Below are 19,406 nucleotides of genomic sequence, written 5' to 3'. Positions count from 1 at the left end.
ACTGATAAGGAATCAGCATTTCCCGTTCACTCTATATAGTACACTTACATGTTGCCTGGACATGCTGAACATAATTTGAATTTGGATTTAAAAAGTAATCTTTTTTTTGAGATTCCCATATAGAAACACTACTCCCACCACTGTAACTGACCCTTAGTTGTACCTACCCACTAAACTCTAATGAAAAATTACAGGAAATCCACAATATGCCAGTGATACTTGCATTGTGTATTCTGTAGTCTGGCCTCAATGTGTTTGTTGCATAGCATTTGTACACATATAATGACTTAATTACACTTCCCTGTGATAAAACGCATGTCAATAAAACTTCAAGGAGTGATGCCGAGAAAGAAGATGTAAGTAGAAGGAGTTTATGTGTTTGGCAAGTAATTCTGTCTCAGCCGTCTGAAAGTGTAGGACAGATTCATACTATAAAAGGCTGTGTGACTGGATGAGCAGGATTTAAATGAAGTGGAATTTTTAAAGCAGTGGTGAAGAGGACGAGGGGAGGAAGACTCAAGTTTGTCTTTCTGGTTTGTCTTCCACTTGTACTACCTGGTGGCAGCTGGTTTGTTACATGGCAACCATAACTTCCTCCAAGGAAATATTTTGGATTGATTTGTCTATCTCATCATCTGACTGTTGATCCAGTCTCAGAATACAGAAACTGTCATTAAAAGGATATAATTTTTCATTAGGAAGGAGAAGCTCTTTCATGTTCATTGAAGCATCCATCACCATAACAAAGATATGAAGTCAAGCGTGCACTAATGGATGAACTAATAAAGAAACTATGGGGTATATACATATATGATTCTATTCAGCTGTGAAAAGCAAGAAATAATTGTCCTCTGCAACCACATTGATAAAATTGGATAGCATGAGAAATAAGCTAGACACAGAAAGACTTGTATGTGGTGAGTGTAAGCTCATCAGGCTTATAAAGAATCTGGGAGGTACTGTTATTGGGGAGATTTTCATCAGAGGATATATCAAAGGCTGCACCATTTCATTTAGATAGCAGGTATTTGTTCAGGAGATATGTTGTAAAGCCCGGAGACTACAGTTAATAACATTTTGTGTATTTGAAAATTTGCAAGAAAATAGATCTTAAGTGTTTTCAATTATAAAAGAAGTATCTAAAGTAATATATATGGCAAGTCACTGATTTAGTCAACCAATAATGGAGAGCTATATAAAAATATTGTACCCCTCAAATGCATTTCAAGTGGAGTTATCAATTAAAACTGTAGCTATGCTCTTGTGGCTCATGCATATAATCCTAGCTCCTCAGAAGGCTGAGATCTGAGGATTGCAGTTCAAAGGCAGCCCAGGCAGGAAAGTCTGTGAGACTCATATTTCCAATAAACTACTCAGAAAAGGTTAGAAGTGGTGCTGTGGCTCAAGTGGTAGAGTGCTAGCCTTCAGATGAAGAAGCTCAGGGACAGTTTCCAAGTCCTGAGCTCAAGCCCCAGGACTGTCCCCCCTCCCTACCCCCCAACAAAAAACAAAGAAAAAATGGAAAAATAATAAGAAAAGGAAGAGTTCACTGTATTTATGAAGAGTTTGTACAAGAAAAGTAGATGGGAGGGTCTAGTACTTCATGTTGCAAGGATCAGACAACCTCCTTTTAAAAGAATAACATTGAACTCTTTCTCTTTTTTGCCTTCCAACTTAATATCCAGTATGATTTGTGGCATTCAATACAGAATGTAAGGAGGCGTGAAAATATAGCTGTGTACTTCTTTTTTTTTGTTGTTGTTGGCATTTCAGACATTGCCTTAATGTAACGTTTCCAAATAATCGATTCTTTATGTTCTGATGTGACTGGACCAGGAGAGGTTGCTTAGGGACCTGTCAACCAGGAAATTGCCCTTTCCTTTAGCATGAACTTGGAAAGGGAGGCATTTTAAATATATTATTCAATCCAAAGCTATCCCTAGAACGAGGAACAATTTGTCATTCTTCTCCTTACCCCCTTGTGAAATCAGCCTGAAAATTGAAATTGTATGGAAAGAAGTTTTGAAGGAACAAGGAATAAACCAAAGAATAGGTCTGAAACTAGGTAAAATCCAAAACGTGGATTTAAGCTGTAATGATGGGAGGTTTATGAGCCAAGTAAATCTACATGAAATTCATATTTTCTTTTTCTTTGCCATTCCTGGGGCTTGAACTCAGGGCTTGGGCACTGTCCCTGAGCTTCTTTTGCTCAAAGCTAGTGCTCTACCACTTGACCACAGCATTACTCTGGCCTTTTCTGTTTATGAGGTACTAAGGAATTGAACCCAGGGCTTCGTGCATGCTAGGCAAGCACTCTACCACTGAGCCACATTTCCAGGCTTTTAAAAAGACACATTCACTTGTCTGGTGATAAGAACAGAATCCTACTTTAGGAAATGTGCAGAATGCAGCAATGAATAAAGAAGAAAAGAATTTAAATCCATAACCATACAAATCACTGTTAATGTTTCTATTTATTATAACACCCATACATGTATACACACATATATTAAATTGGGTGACTAGTGCTGGACTATTGATCAGAGGTAGAGAACTTGCCAATCATGGGTGAGGCAAATTTCAATCATGACTTTGTGATTTACAAGGACAATTATATCTATCACTCTTAATTAGTAAATATTTTAAATAATATAGCAAGTCTGTAGTGCAATGACTGGGTTTATCTCTTAGAAATTAGTTGTTGTTTTTTTGTCAGTCACGGGGCCTGAACTCTGGGCCTGGGCACTGTCCCCCAGCTCTTCAGTTCAAGGCTAGCACTCTACCACTTGAGCCATAGCACCACTTCCGGCTTTTTCTGCTTATGTGGTGCTGAGGAATCGAACCCAGGGCCTCATGCATGCAAGACAAGCACTCTACCACTGAGCCACCTTCCCAGCTCTAGAAATCAGTTTTTAATGACTTTTTAGCCTATGATTTGAGACTGTCTCATGTTTTCAGGTTTTTTTTCTGTTTTTTTTTTTTTTAATTGTGAGAATACCATACAGAGGAGTTACAATTACATGGGCAAGATAACGAGTACATTTCAGTGTCTGCTAATTTTCTAAGCCCGTTGGTATTATGATTCTTATGATGTTCAGAGAAAGGGTACGCAAATCTATTAAGCCAGCTTCAATATCCACAAAAAACAATTTTGATCTCTTTCCCCTGTAGTTTACTAAAGTCAGTTTATGGGCTGGACCCAGCACCCTTCCATAGCTGTTCTGGGAGTGGTATAAGAGTTTTGGTAAGAGTGTTCTCTGAAGCTCTCTTCATTTGGCTGTTTCTGAGTGCATGGAAGGATGAACAGCAGAGGGTCTGCTGAGAACACCATAGAGGGAAGTGGATGCTATCAGGTGGCTTATCTGGTCCTGGGGCAAAGATTACCTGAAGATGTTGAAGCCCTGTGGTGGCACAACGTCCTGAGATGGGAGGAACTTAGCGCCACCTGCTGGATGCATTGCTTAGCAGCAGCCATCAAGAAGGCTTGGGCGGTATAGAAGAAATGGAGGTACAAAGGGTGAACAAATGCAGCTGTGGTACTCAGTAGACACTATGTTGAACATGAACGATACAATTTGTGGTGGGGGACCGGAGGGGAAAACTGGGAAAGATTGAGGGAAGGAGTGACATTGTTCAAAAAGAACTGTACTCATTGACTTATGTAACTGTAACCTCACCGTACATCACCCTTATAATAACAATTTTTAAAAAGGTTGGAAGTATAAACCCTAGTGTGATATTAGCACAAGGGTGTCATGTGTGTGGTGCAGGAAAAGACCAGAGGGAGTTTTAGGGTGTGTGGCACATGGCTGGTACTCAATGAAGCTAATTCCTGTCCTTTTCCAGGAGCTGTAGAATGAAACAAAATGAAGGGAATCAGTTGGGAGGAAGGATGGGTGAACTTACCTATGTGGATCAATTTACCTATGTGAAAATGGAACTAGGTACATGGAGGGGAGGGTGGGGTTGGGGGACATGGGAGAGGAGGATGAAAGGGGTAATGTTGATCAAAGCACATCGTATGCACAAGATGACACGTTGAACTGAAAACTTTTTGTACTTAAGGATAATAATAAAATTAAACACTATAAAACAACCCCCTGGTACTGCTAAATAAATGAATGAAAGCAACAATTGAAGGATTTAAAAAAGTTGGAGACTGAAGCATTAAAAAGTTACGGCTTACTACAATGAACACAAGAAAGTAGGTTCCTCTGAGTAAATTTATGTCTTTATGGATTTCCCTTACATAAGGCTCTGGTCAAAGGACACATTACAATTGCCCCTGCCTCCTTAGGAGTCTGCTCCATGCTTAGAGGTGTCAGCCTTTGTTCACAGCAATGAGGAAGGGACAAATGCTCAGTAGAGCTAAGTAGAATTCCTATGGAAATTATGCTCAAAATTTAAAAACATTGTTTTTATATGTTTTTATTGTAAAAATAGTGTACAGAGGGGTTACAGTTATATGAGTAAGGTAATGAGTACACTTCCTATTGAGTGTTGTTACCTCCTCCTTTGTTTTTCCCCTACCATCCCTTCCCGCCCCACCTCCCCAAGTCCTCCCTCCCCCTGCAAGTTGTAAAGTTCATTTTCAACATAGTGTCTTGTACATCTCATTATTACAATGGGTCAACCTGTATCCCTATTTAAGCATTTTGTTTTTTCCTTTCCCTTCCCCGAATTGCAAAAGTGCATATACAAGATGCAGGGCACCAGACTCAAATACAGTGAAACAGGGGTTATACTGTGGGGGATGAACATACTAAAGAAACAAAAAAAATCACACAGTACCTTATAAGTACATTAAAAACAATAGCAAGAAAGAAAAAACCATTTGTGATTTCACCTCACCCCAGTTAGAATGTCTATAATCAAGAACTCTAATAACAACAGATGCTGGAGGGGATATGGCCAAAAGGGAACACTACTGCATTGTTGGTGGGAGTGTAAACTGGTTCAACCACTTTGGAAAGCAGTATGGAGGACCCTCAAAAGACTCCACATAGAGCTCCCCTATGACCCAGCAATCCCACTTTGGGCATTTACCCAAATGATCACAAACAAGACCATACTAAAGCTACCAGCACAACTATGTTTATTGCAGCATTATTTACCATAGCTAAGATATGGAACCAATCCAGATGCCCCTCAGTAGATGAATGGATCAAGAAAATGTGGTAAATATATATATATATATATATATATATATATATATATATATATATAGAGAGAGAGAGAGAGAGAGAGAGAGAGAGAGAGAGAGAGAGAGAGAGAGAGAGAGACACACACACACAATGGAATTCTATGACTCCATCAGACAGAATGACATTGCCCCATTTGTTAGGAAATGGAAAGACTTGGAAAAAATTATATTAAGTGAAGTAAGCCAGGCCCAAAGAAACATAGGTCCCATGGTTTTCCTTATTTGCAGTAACTAGTATATGTCTGAGACAAACAGAAAAGGTCAAAAACTATGTACAAAAAATATTTTTATTGTTAGCCAGGCGCTGGTGGCTCACTCCTGTAATCCTAGTTACTCAAGAGGCTGAGATCTGAGGATCATGGTTCAAAGCCAGCCTAGGCAGGAAAGTCCCTGAGACTCTTATCTCCAATTAACCACCAGAAAACTGGAAGTGGCTTGGTGGCTCAAGTGGTAAAGTGTTAGCCTTGAGCTGAAGAACTCAGGGACAGCACCCAGGCCCAGAGTTCAAGTCCCAAGACCACCACCACCACCACCAATTATATGTATATGTATATATATATATATATTACACACATATATATAATTTTTATTCTGAAGGTACAGAGGGATTATGGTTACATAAGCCAGGTAATGAGCACATTTCTTTTTGAACAATGTCACCCCTTCCTTTGCTCTCTCCCAGTTTTTCCCCACCCATCTCCACCCACAAGTTGTATAGTTCACTTCCCACAGAGCTTCCAGTGAGTAGCACTGCTGCATTTGTTCACCCTATGTCCCTCCATTTCGGGTCTGGCCCTTACCATCCCAGAGACAGATAAATGACCTAACAACAAAAAGGAAAAGAAAAAAGAAACGTTGAAAAAACCCAAACCTCTCTTGATTCTTTTTCCTGGAGTCCATTTCAATAATGTTCACATGTTCAAGACTTTCTTAAAGCAGTTCAAACAAACAGGTGTAGACTGGTGAGGCTGAAGACGCACGGAAGGCAAAGTTTGGGACATTCAATACTTTTAACTGTCTTCATCCCTTAGTGTTGATTGATCTAACCACTGATGGGTCTCCCTCTCCCCTCCCCTCTCCCAGGCCCGCCTTTCTCCTTCTCCATCTGGAAGGATGACAGACAACCCATAGCTAGACCGAGGCCCCTTTACTGAAGACGGCACCCCTCAGAGCGCCTTTGACATCCTTGTTCCTGAGGGTGTAAATCACGGGGTTGAGCAAGGGGGTGACAAAGGTGTAGACCAGGGCGATCCGGCGGTCCTGGTCCTCGGAGGTGCTGGAGCGCGGCCGCAGGTAGACCAGGCTGCAGCAGCCGTACTGCAGCAAGACCACGGTGAGGTGCGAGGAGCAGGTGGAGAAGGCTCGCTGGCGGCCCCGCGCCGAGCGCATCCGCAGGATGGCGGCGCCGATGAACCCGTAGGACACGCAGATGAGCAGGAAGGGCACGGTGAGCACCAGGATGCCCACCACGTAGAGCACCGCCTGGTGCACGCGCGTGTCGGCGCAGGCCAGGCGCAGGACCGGGGGCACGTCGCAGAGGAAGTGGTGGATTTCCCGCAGGTGCCCGCAGAAGGGCAGGGTGAAGATTAAGGCTGTGAGCTGCAGGGAGAGGAAGACGGCCAGGCCCACGGAGCCCGCCACCATCTGCACGCACCGTCTGCGGGTCATGAGGAGGCCGTAGTGCAGCGGGTGGCAGATGGCCGCGTAGCGATCATAGGCCATGACCGCCAAGAGGAAGCAGTCGGTGCTGCCGAGGGTCACGAAGAAGAACATCTGAGCCCCGCAACCAGCCAGTGGGATGGGCTTCTGCGCCCCGAAGATGTTGGAGAGCATCAAGGGTACCACGACCGAGGTGTAGCAGATTTCCAGGAATGACAGGTTGGCCAGGAAGAAGTACATGGGTGTGCGGAGAGAGCTGTGCGTACACACCACGCAGATGATGGCGGTGTTGCCACAAAGGATCATCAAGTAGAGGAGGAGGAAGAGGAGGAAGAGGAGCACCTGGAATTCAGGGACCGTGGTGAAGACCCGGAAAACAAATTCAGTGGGACCAGATTGGTTGAGTAAGCGATTCCAAGCCAACATGACTCCTGCAAAACAGGGGTAGGGATGTGGTGAACTTTCGTTGACTGAGTTGCTTCACAGTCCACATAGAAGCGGGAGCTTCGAACTTGTGCTTTGATTTGGAACTACCTGTGCAGTATTCATTTTTTTCTGCCACAATGCTTGGATAGGACTCATACGAAGAGATCTGGCATGTTTTCCCCTGGTCATTTTCATAAATGGGTGGATACTCATCTGTAGAAGAATTCTTCAGGAGTAAAACATGTAGATGTTCCTGATGAAATGTGCCTTTTCAATTGTAGAGTGTGTTTCGTTGTGTGTGTGTGTGTGTGTGTGTGTGTGTGTGTGTGTGTGTGTGTGTGTGTGTGTGTGTGTGTGCTTGTACTGGGACTTGAACTCTCAGACCCTCATGACTCTACCACCACATCTCCAGTTCCAGCTTTTTGCTGGTGAATTGGAAGAAAGAATCTTACTTGGACTTTTCTTCCCCAGGCTGGTTTTGAACCACATTCCTCAGATCTCAGCCTACAGAGTAGCTAGGATTAGAGGCATGAGCCTCTAATCAGTGCAATTATAATGTTTTTAAGCTAATTGACAAGAGCTGATATTTTGTGTTTTTGTAAAAAGAAAACAACCCTTCAAAGACTTAATGGTTGTATTTTTATGATTAGATAAATAAGTGCGTTCTTGACATTTTTGGTAAAATACTGAAACATACAGCAAGAAAGTCTAAGTATAGTTTGATTTATTTTTCCTAAGTAAACACATCAAATAAGTGTACATACACCAATAAAATAAGCAAACATATCAATAAAATAAATAAATAGAACAATTCCAAGAACCTACAGATATCTTTCTGCCTTCTCATTATCTTTATGCATTGACAGCTAACCACTCTTTTTTTTGACTTTTATCATTGCAGAATAGTGTTTCAATCTCCATAAGTAACGATAAGGAATTCACTTTCTCATGCATGTCTGTAAAGGCTCTTCTTGCTTCTTGGCTTAGGAATACTCTATTCTTCCCATCACTATACCCCAAGTTACGGTTATACTGTAAGTTGTTGATAAATGGTTCACTTTACATCTTGCTGTTTCATCCCTATTTAAAACTAGGTAGGCATTTCATTGCGATCCTTTCTGATATGTGCTCTTCTTCTTTCTCCAAATTTCCAGCTAAGAACCCCATTTTTAAAAAAATGTGGACAGGTTTTCATGAAAAGGAGCCAAAGAGAATTAGATTCAAATCAAAGTGGAGCTTCCTGAGAGAAGTACCAGCGGGGAACTACGACTACACCAGTCGCATGGAACTGCGCATCAAATCTCTGGAGAATAAGCAAGGGTTTTGTAGGAATCTGGGGATGGAAAGTGCCTATAAATTAAGCACTTTCTGGTTGCATTATGCTTTTACTTTTAGGAAAATAGAACAATGTCTCTGAGTTTAGAGAGACAATATTTTTTTTTAAAAGATTTATATAACAGGCTTTAGAGATATGTGTTCCAAAAGCAATGGATTTGCTCTAATTTCCAAGATCTAGGAAATATATCATACTAATTAAAAAAAAATCCCTCAACAAAGGCATTGGGTTGCTGTGTGATTAGTTAGAATATATAATTCTGGTTTGGGAGGCTATAATATAATATGCTCTAAATAATTACACAATAAAATACATGAATTTAAAAATTAAGTGGTTAATGTAAATACTGGGAAAAGCAAAAGAGTAATTCCAAACCTATGAAATGTGAATTGCAAAAAAGCATACTTAAAGCCACAATTCATAGAATCAGTAAACTGATAGAAAGAAGAACTTAAAGTATATCAATATCCTCAACCTATGTGACAAATATTCTAGAGAAATTTCACTCCAGAGTGACTATCTAGAGAAATGTTTACTCAAATTTGTTTTTCCCTAGTCATAAATCATGTAAACCTCAGCATATTCATTCCAGATAGTCAGATGGTTTAAAAAATATAAATACTGGGAACAGAAGGCTGAAAACAAGAGTGAGCTAGCATCAGGACAAAAATAGCTTGAATAAGCAGAGAAAAGAAACTCTTTTACTGACAGACATAACGTTTACAGGGTGCTTAGAATATCACATACATGGCAGAACTGCCAAGCTAGCCCAGGGTAAATCTAGTGTCATGGAATTTACTAGACCGCTTTTGTTCAGTGTTAAGCCAGAAAAAAGAAGAGTCTTACCTAAACACAGCAGAATCAAATGAGGAATGGAAGGCACAAGACACTCATGATGGAGATATGTCCCATGTGAAAAAATGTGGGGAGTCTCCATTCTTAACTATTCTTAACTGATGAGTTGGGTCAACTACCCTTCCTCATTGGCTCTCCACAGTCCACTCCATATTGCCCAGGAAATATAGCTGCTCTCCAGCAAGTCAACTGCATTTCCTTACTTACAAATTTTGCTCCTTGGTAATGATAGAATGCCACTAAAGCTTCTAATGAAGAGAAAGGTATTTTATGAACCTGCTTGATAATTATAAGTTGCCATAATTTTGGTGAGCACACTATAAAACACTACAAGGCTTTATGAGGAAAGTCTGTTTGATTTTATGTTCATATTTAGACACCATTTCTTTCACTGTGTCATTAGCAACTCATTTTACAATAGTCTGTTGGGAGGGGCTCTTATATTGACAGATGAGGAAACTGAGGCTCAGGGAGATTAAAGGAATTGGCCCAAGGTCACCCCAGCCTGCATTACAGTGGAAATTTAAGTGTAGGTAGACTCTCTTGTCTCCATTACTGTATGATATGAATATGGAACTGTCTTCCAAATGTACGTTTCATTATATGTGGAATGAAACTGACAATATTTTTGGAAGACTCCAAGGAGTGATTCTGTGTACAGAACACTCTTGACTCAGAATACATGTTCCATATAAATTAACTACCATTGCTATTTCAAATCCCATTATTAAGTATTATAAAGATACTTTATAATCATTTTTGAAGTTGTTTTCCTAATGCAAACAGGAAAGGCTACTTCCCAGAGATTTCATAGTCAAACATTTTGAAACACGGAAGAAAATTCCAAGATAGTAAGCCTGATGATTTTCCAAGTCGTTAGGTAAATATTCATAACCAAGTGATCAAAGGTCAGAGTCCATGGAAACACTGCTATTTTGGCCAAACAAAGGTTGAAAATTTCTGTGGCTGAAAAAAAATAAGCAAATTGAATATGAAAGCACCTTTTACAATTCAGCAAAAAAACTGATTAGAAATAGTAATAAAGGGAATTCAAAAATAAAAGCAAGAAAATATGCAAAAATAAAATTTAATTTGTATTGAGGGAAATATTTGAGCACCATGGAAGACTCCTTTCTGCTTATAAACTGAGAGTAAAGGAGGAAAGGTAAATTCTGCTGTTAATGCTGCAAGGGCATTAATGTTCCAAGTATTCTAGTGGAAGTATAAATTGCTGTAAAATTGCTATAGCAATTTGCTAATGGAATATGCCTGCAGCTTGATTCAACAATATTGATGAACAATGTGAACAAAATGGCTGACAGAAATGTGTGTACCAGTTTGTAATGTAGTGGTGGAAGATTGTATCAATGAAAGAGATACACAGTATCTCATGGTAGGAGAATGCTTATAAATAAATTGTGGCCTGTCCCTGTGAAATGATGCTGTGAAATCTTTAAAAGCAATGGCACCATAGAAAGTAGAAGGCTCTGCAGAAGGCTCATGAAAAAGCAGATTGCAGGACAGTATCATATTATAAATGCATTAAAAATGATAATATACATTCATACAAATAAAAGAACACACCTAGAGAAATGAACAATGGGTATTATTAGATTGGTGGGATTATGTACCTTTCTGTTTGTGGCTTATTTATCTGTATATACATTTTTTACAATGAACATACAAAAATGTGCAGTTGTACAATCACTAATGTCCCTGTACTGTTTGATATTTCAGTAAAACAACAGGAGGCAAGGATAATACAGTATTGATTACATGGATTTTGCTAATTTAATTATCCCAACGATTATGTTACTTGACATCATGTGTGATTGGGGATGGTGTTGTATAAGGAGTTAATAAAGATCAAATGTTTGTAATTAATAATGCTCCCGAGCCTACCACAGGTGTGCTTAACGAAAGGTGTGCTTACGTGCCCAGCTGCTTTTTATCGAGATAGTGCATTGCCCTTGGTTACTCACTTTTCAGCTGTTGTCTTTTTCTTGGAGTGGAGAGGGAGGTTTCTCTCTCTAGAGCTGCATTCTACCAGAGCATGCAGTGGATCTGCTAAACCTTGCAGGATAAAAAAAATAAGGTAAGTGAGAAGCAAGCAGGATAAAGCAAAACAGAAGAGAGCCAAGTAAAATAAGTATAATCACAAAACATCAAAACCAGACATGCTATAACATGCCTCTGAGAAGCCTCTTTAGAAATGATTCTGTTTCACACACCGAGGCAAAGGAGGATATGCATAGAAGTGGTTGACAAAGGCTCCAGAGTTATGTGCATATGATCATATGAGATAATATTGCATGAAATGAACTCCAAGAAATGGAATCAAGAGGAATTGTTTAGTTGCTGCTGTTGTTGTTTTTGTTTTCTGTTCCCGTTGTCTTTTCTTTAGTTTGTTTGATTTTGGGAGGGTAAGGGGGAGCACAGAAAAGGTAGAACAAAGGGTGAATAAACAGTGGTATTCACCAATACTATGTGGGAAATGAACTGTATATTTTGTGGATGGGGACAGGAGGGAAAATCTGGGAGAGAGAGAGAGCATTGTTTAAAAAGAATTGTACTCATTACCTGATTCATGTAAGTGTAACCCCTCTGTACATCAACTCTACAATAACAATAAAAATAAATTTAAAAGAATGATTTTTGTCTACTTAAGATATGAACACCAAAGGAACAATACTGTATCTACAGAGAACCAGCAAAATATGGTTACAAAATTGGTTCTATCCAAGATAAGGATTCAAATCTTTTTTCTTTCTTGCAATTGTTTCTAACATATTTATAAGATGATTTCTTTGTTGCTTTGTATATCCCTCCCCCCATGGTATAACCTCTGCTTTCACTGTATTTGATGTTGGTATAATTTGTGGAGGGGAAAAGAAAAACATATTGTTTAAATAGGGATACAGGTGGACCCATTGCAACAATGAGATGTACAAGTTGTTATGTCGAAAAACTAACTTTACAACTTTGGCCGGGGAGGGGGTGGTGGTGGTGATGGTGGGGTTGTGGGGGTAGGGGGAAGAGGGGAAGGGATGGGAAGGGGAAACAAAGAAGGAGGCAACAGTGCTTTATAAGAAATGTAGTCATTACCTTGCCCATGTAATTGTAACCCCTCTGTATGGTATTTTCACAATAAAAAAAATTGGTTCTAACTATGTGGATCAAGCAAGACATGGTGGTGGGGGCCAGATGTCTGTCAGGCCAAATAATTACGGGTAATTCTTAAGGAAAGAAATAACACTTATCTTCAGGATAAGGATATAGTCCTAAAAAAGAAACTGCTCATAATTAGGATTTATATTTTCAAATTAGCATTTTCCTTTAAAGCTGTCAACTTTGAGAGCCTTTCTATTTATTTGACTTGCTCTAATGATTTTCTTCTCTAAAGTCATTTCTCCTTGGAATTCTTTTTTTAGTACATAAGTTATGGCACATATTCACAATGGGATAATATTTTAACCTCTTTTCTTAATAGAAAATAATTTGAAACATAGTGAGAGGAAACACACTGAATGAACCATAGGGTTATATTAGTTCACTACAGCATTTAGTCAAAATAGGAGCTGGTGAGGTTAATTGTTGTGTAGTTGGAGCGAACATACAGTTCCCCTGGTTTTAGAGAAATGTAGGAATACATATCATCATTTGTATTGGGTTTATTATTCAAGATGCACCTGTGGGGTACAATTTTTTTTTGAAAATTTCTGAACTGTAACAGTTGGTTCGCTCATTCATATTCTCTCATTCAACCCATTTGGGCATTCATTTTAAAGTATTCTATCCATTGGCACAAGTGGAATTTCTAACCATTCCACCCTGTCTGGCCAAAGGGCAGGAGGTTGATTGAATGTTCTTAATAGAGGGATATAGACACTTTATTTCCTGTCTTCAAAAACTTGATTCAAATTATTTTCTATTCTGGATCTGCTGATCCAAAAGAAGATGCACTCAATACTTAATTTCTCAATCACCTAACATCCCACAAAAATTCTATAGGCTCCATTTATTCTTCTCACTATTCTACTGCACTCCATTAACTTGCTCTCAGCATCCTTCCCAACCCTGCCATAGTCTTTATGCACTGAAGACACTTGATTTCTGGGTGACCATATTGTTTGCATGGAGAGCTGATGAATAAAACACTCACCTCCTGGAAATGCTGGTTTAATCACCATTTCAATCATGTTAATATTTAAGTGCACCAAGGTCAAGAGTAATTGTCATGTTCACTCCCCTATCCCCATTTGAACTGAATGGAATTAATTTCTGGTTCAATTTCATGTCCTTTAAACTTTTTTTTCAAGATATACATTCAGTATCTCCTTCTACTGACCAGTTATGTGATAATTACTTTGGCTCCACATAGATTGGGGCTTTCCTGTGTCCAATGGTTGTTTGTATATATTTGTTTGCCATAAAGACTAAATAAGAACTTCAATTAAGTAGATGTAGATTACTCTTTGTTACTCTTGATTACTTGCAGAACCTGGTAAGGGTGGGAACACTGTAGTGGTTCCTCTGAACAAGTCTCTGAGGAAAGTAAGACATACAGATTGCAGTATGGCAACACATGATGTATGCCTAGTGCTAATGTATAATCACTGCACATGAAAAGCAACACATAGAAGTGGAGGGATAGCTTGAGTTGTGGAGCAGCAGCCTTGGACACAAAAGCTAAATGAAAAAGTAAGGTCCTAAATTCAGGTGACAGGACCAGCCCACACCCCCAAACAACAACAACAACAACAAAAACAACACGCTCTTGAAAATGTCTGGGAATCATGGAACCATAGACAAGCTTATTCAAATGTGTGCTCCTGTAACTGAATCTTTACATTGGGGAAAGTTTAAGGGATACAAGAGACATCTACTCTTGTCTTTTCCTACTTGACATACAAAAACTGAGGTCCCAGCGATAAAACCTTATCCAAAGGTATTTGGTAGATATTTGGAATACCTGAAACCAGATTCTACAGCCTATGAGATAAGTTGGCAGAGTGGCTCCCATATACATAAACACACATTACATATATGTCATACATACATGGCAATAGAATCAATTCTGTTTTAACAAGCTACTTTAAAAAGTAAAACCTCTTTTCCAGGATATTCCTATAGAAAGAATATTGAAAGAAGGGCAGAAGATTTTAATTTCCTCCAGGCCATCTACTAATGAGGTGCTGGGCAATTCAACTATTTATCAGATCTTCCTCTCCTGCGTGTGCAGAAATGGATAGTAATACATTAACAATTCATTTCTTGCCTACAATACAACTCAATATTGACATTTAAGACTACTTCTTCTTACTGCAAAGCATTATGGAAATTAGTCGCCTATAACTATTCTGAGAAGAAAATAGAAATCAAATGAAAGAGATAAAGGATCTTAAGATGTGCTCTTACCAATTTGAAATTTACTTCTTTCCATTAGCCATCTAAGAAAATGCACTAAAGAGCAAATTCACATTTCTGCTGAAGTATTCAGAGTTCCTGCCATGATGGAGGGAACCCACTCAGGGAGACCTGATCTATCTTCTTCTCATAGGGTAAAGGAGAATGAATGTCCATGAGCTTCCCGTTGTATACCATTGCCCAGGGTTAACTAATAGTATATGTCTTCAATAATACCAGGTCACAGAGAGATAATGTCCTTTCAATGTTGACACTCAGGAGAGACAATTCCTAGCAGTTTGTGACTGAGGTAGAGGGAAATGGATATCTGTAGGAATAGCATTAGAATGGAACAATCCAAATTGAAGTCATGGCAAAGAAAGATCTGAATTCTCCTCAGTATTCAAAAACAGATTCTGTTACATTTACCTAGAGTCCAGTCTTACTTGGTCTAGCCAGGTTATTTACTATCCTTCAAGAAATATCCTTAAAATTAATGGGTCCCTAAAGAGGAGGAATGTTCCCAGAAGATCTCATTTAACAAAATCAAAGAAGAGAAAATATTTGAACAAAAACCCTCAGCTAAGACAAGGGGTAAAGGATAACTCTTCTGTTTGGTCACTATAGAAAGTTCTTGCTTGCAGATTCTAGACAAGTAGCCTCATAACTTTCCTATACTCAAAAGGGACTCACCAGTGTTATGTTCGGGAAAGGATCCTTAATGAGAGTTACTGGCAGGAAATTGCACACTGAAGAGAAAGTCAAGCATGTGGCTACATAATATTTTGATAGTGCTTTGGAAAAATCAAATGGCCAGAACGTTCATTTACATCGAAGGCTTCTTGGAAAAATTAAGATGTGTGAGCCATGGGTCTGCTGAGCCTTCTCCATGGGAAGCTAAGATTAGAAATGGGATTATCCAGGAGAGATTTGTATAGGACCTTGTTAGTCAATGGAGTCATTCCTATGCTGTATATGGAAAACCTGTGAGGTTTTGGAGAATGTAGTTGATAGAAGCTTTGAGAGCATGTACTGAGAGAAACCAAGAAAAACAAATGAAAGAAGGCTTTTCGACTCCCCCAAAAGTTGTACAAACAGAACATAGTCTGATAAAACTACTCAGATGAATATATTTTCTGTCTTTCATGTAAAGGGAAGAATAACTCCGGAGGCAAAGCCATGGGCCTGCAGCAATGATGTGTGTGTGTGTGTGTGTGTGTGTGTGTGTGTGTGTGTGTGTACTGGAGGATTGAGCCTAGGGTCTCATACATGGTAGTCCCATGTGAACCATGCCCCAGCCCACTTTATTGTACGGTCTCATTTCTTACCTGGGCGTATGCTGGGACCACGATCTACCTATTTTAGTCTGTTCATTGTATCTTGGATAATGGATATGTGCTACCACACCTGACTTTTTCATTAAGATGGAGTCATGCAAATTTTCTATGCTTATGTTGGCAGAATTTTGGTCTCAGAAAGCAAAGCCATGGCCTCAGGGTGTGAAAATATGCTCTATAGAGGCCATAGCTTAAGTCTTGATAACTAATAGTTTTCTTTATCTGTCTTGTCTCTGTCTCTGTCTCATCTCTCTCTCTCTCTCTCTCTCTCTCTCTCTCTCTCTCTCTCTCTCTTGCTCTCTCTGTATCTCTCACTTGCTCTGTTTAGAAAAACTGTATTATTTTAGTAGTAACGCCGTAACCACTATTCTACACTTGATCCACCATGATATTTTGGGAACAGATCTATTCTCTGTCTTGTTTCTCAGGTTCTCAAATGGAGAAGCATCATGACCTAGGCATTTCTTAGATACACACCTTGACCTGATTTGTAAGCTAAGGATAATGGAACAACATTCTTAAAAGACTAAAGGAAGGAAAAGCATTTCTAGAATTTTAGAAAAGTATTCTTCAAGTGAAAAATATTTTAAATTTTTTAAAAAGTTTGTTGTTTAAAAAAATCACCATCTCTGATGAAATGCATGGATGGCCCATTCCTTTGAGAATAAGATTCCCAAATATGGAAGGACTGTAAGTAAGATTACAACCTTAAAAGCTCTGTCTGTATTTGCTGTAGTTGACTCACAATAATGTATGATAGATGATAAAATTCCAGCCACAAAATACAATTCAAAAGACTTAAAACATAGTGTGTTGGTATATCTCACTGTTACAATGGGTCCACCTGTATCCTCATTTAAGCATTTTGTTTTTTCCCTTCCCCTCCCCAAATTAGAGAAGTGTATATACAAGATACAGGGCACCGACATCAAATAGTGAAAACAGGGGCTATACCATGGGGGAAGAACATACAAGAGAAACAAAAAAAATCACATAGTATATTGTAAATACATTAAAAACAATAGCAAGCAAGAAAAAAACAACGTGAAGGTGGGTTGGGAGGAGTTGGGGAGGTGGGGAGGGAAGGGATGGTAGGGGAAAAACAAAGGAGGAGGTAACAATGCTCGATAGGAAATGTATTCACTACCTTACTCATGATCCCTCTGTACATGTTTACAATAAAAAACAGATAAAAAAGACTTGAAAACCAATAAAAGGGTTAACAATGCTTTAGAAATTGAAAAAGCAATTTGAAAAGTGGAATCATACAACAGAAACGATGAGAGTTAAATAAATAACAAATGGGAAAGGTATAAATATATTTTAACTCAGGCTGGATTAAAAAAGGGAAAGAGTAAGTTCTATTTTCTTTACAAGAGGCACACCTTACATATGAGGAACCAGGAAGAAATTGCAGGAAAAATATGTACCATGAAAATACCAATCATAGAAGAGACAATACGGTATCAAGCTCGGACAAGAATTTTGGGTCAAAGATATTGCCAGCATTGGAAAAGAGTGTTGCCGAGTGACAAAATTGATTAATCAGTAATATATAACCGTGCCAATCATTTTTACATCTAATGGCAGAGCTCTAAAATACAGGAAATATAGTCAAGACAAACATGAGAGATGGACAAATCTAGCACTATATTTATGGATTTTAACCCTCTTCCATGAGTAATTGATAACACATACAGGGAAAAATATGCAAAGATATTGAATATTAAACTCATACTCTTTGTACAGTTACCCTTATTGACTTCCCTTGTCATATATAGGGTTCACATTCTTTCTGAAGGCACAAGGGAACATTATAGTAAAACACACGCTACATTATGAACCAAATGTTGGTAATAAAAACTACAATCCAGGCTCAAAATCCAGGATCTTATAATTAGCACCAGCCTCTGTGTAGATCATAAAAGTTTCACCCAAAAGGCAAAGAAGTAGAAGCACATTGCAGCCATTAGTCCAGAACAATTGTGAATCTATCTACCTGGGCACATTGCCAGCAATCTCTGAACTGGCAATGGAGAGCACTTCTTTATTTTTATTTCAGCCCAATTATGTTCTCTAGGATTTATTTTGTAATCCATGATTATCTGCTCATACTGACTCCACTCTTAGTTTGTCATCTTAGAAACGCTTCCATTTCTATAAGAAAACATAGGATTTTTGAATCTTGATTGAAAATACGTTTGTATGCATCTATTACTGACTAGGTGTTTTTCTGGCAAAACTATATTAACCAGAAAAACATGTATGTTTATAAACATGTATATGTTATATATAGTCTCTCTGTCTAATGTTTATATATCTGGTATAGAGCAAGCAGTTATTAATGTTAATAATTGCAATAACTAATATTGAAAAGCAAATGTAAAGCCCAATCACGTTTTAAATCTACATCAATTGTTTAGCCAATGCTTTATCATGTGGAAATTGGACTGTTACTTTCTTCATGGTTACAGATAATACCACAGTAAACATTTTGGTCTGGTTACTTTCTGTTTGTCCTTGACTCTCAAGGTGCTTTTCTTCCATACTTTATACTCCCAGAAAAAGGCTTTTGTAGACAGATCCACGTGTGTCCCTGGCCCTTCTTGCTCCTGCGTGGGTTTGGCCAATGGCAGATAGGGCAAGAAATAGCGATTTTGATTGGAAAGAGGTGATGGAGTTTACCTTCCCTCTCTTTGCTATCTCCCTGCTCAATTTCAGAAGTAGGGACGGTAGTTCTGTTGCTCACTACTTGTTTTTCCCAATCTACTATTGATTCACCCCACCAGATATCAAGCTCTTCTTGGGTTCTGAAAAAATATTCTGCCTCATTTTCTCTTTTCAAGATAAAAGAGAAAATGGCTTTCTGCTACTGTTACTGTGCAACGGCTGTAGATAAATGCTTTATTACATTTTGAGCGAAAGTCTGCTCAATGAACCATCGCTCTGCAGATGGTAAGTATACACACTATCTTCTACCTGTCACTTAGTAAGCTTATGTTCAGTCACTTTCCTATTCCTCTCCTAACAGCAATTACTCAGTCAAAGGGCAGACCCAGTTAAAAAGTCTTTGGTGCGCAGAAGTAAACAATGTGTATATAATTTTATTTTTTTAGACGATCTATTCGGACATCAGCGGAACGGTGTGGCTCAGGAATCAAACGCTGCGTGGCGCTCTCCTGCG

At 38.9% G+C, this 19,406-nt stretch overlaps 1 protein-coding gene across 1 annotated transcript; it reads right to left on the bottom strand.

The window, feature by feature from the left end:
- Nucleotides 1–6,334: 6,334 nt before the first annotated feature.
- Or10q1 (olfactory receptor family 10 subfamily Q member 1) lies at nt 6,335–7,288 on the bottom strand. Its single transcript, XM_070032891.1, has one exon. The coding sequence runs from the start codon at nt 7,286–7,288 to the stop codon at nt 6,335–6,337; it is 954 nt and encodes a 317-aa protein (XP_069888992.1).
- Between the last annotated feature and the right edge of the window lie 12,118 nt (nt 7,289–19,406).

The sequence above is a fragment of the Dipodomys merriami genome, unplaced genomic scaffold (assembly GCF_024711535.1).
Source record: "Dipodomys merriami isolate MVZ:Mamm:240054 unplaced genomic scaffold, mDipMer1.0.p SCAF_21, whole genome shotgun sequence".
NCBI classification, from domain to species: domain Eukaryota; kingdom Metazoa; phylum Chordata; class Mammalia; order Rodentia; family Heteromyidae; genus Dipodomys; species Dipodomys merriami.
The sequence above is the reverse complement of the archived record's forward strand: the minus strand, read 5'-3'. Positions and strand labels throughout refer to the sequence as shown.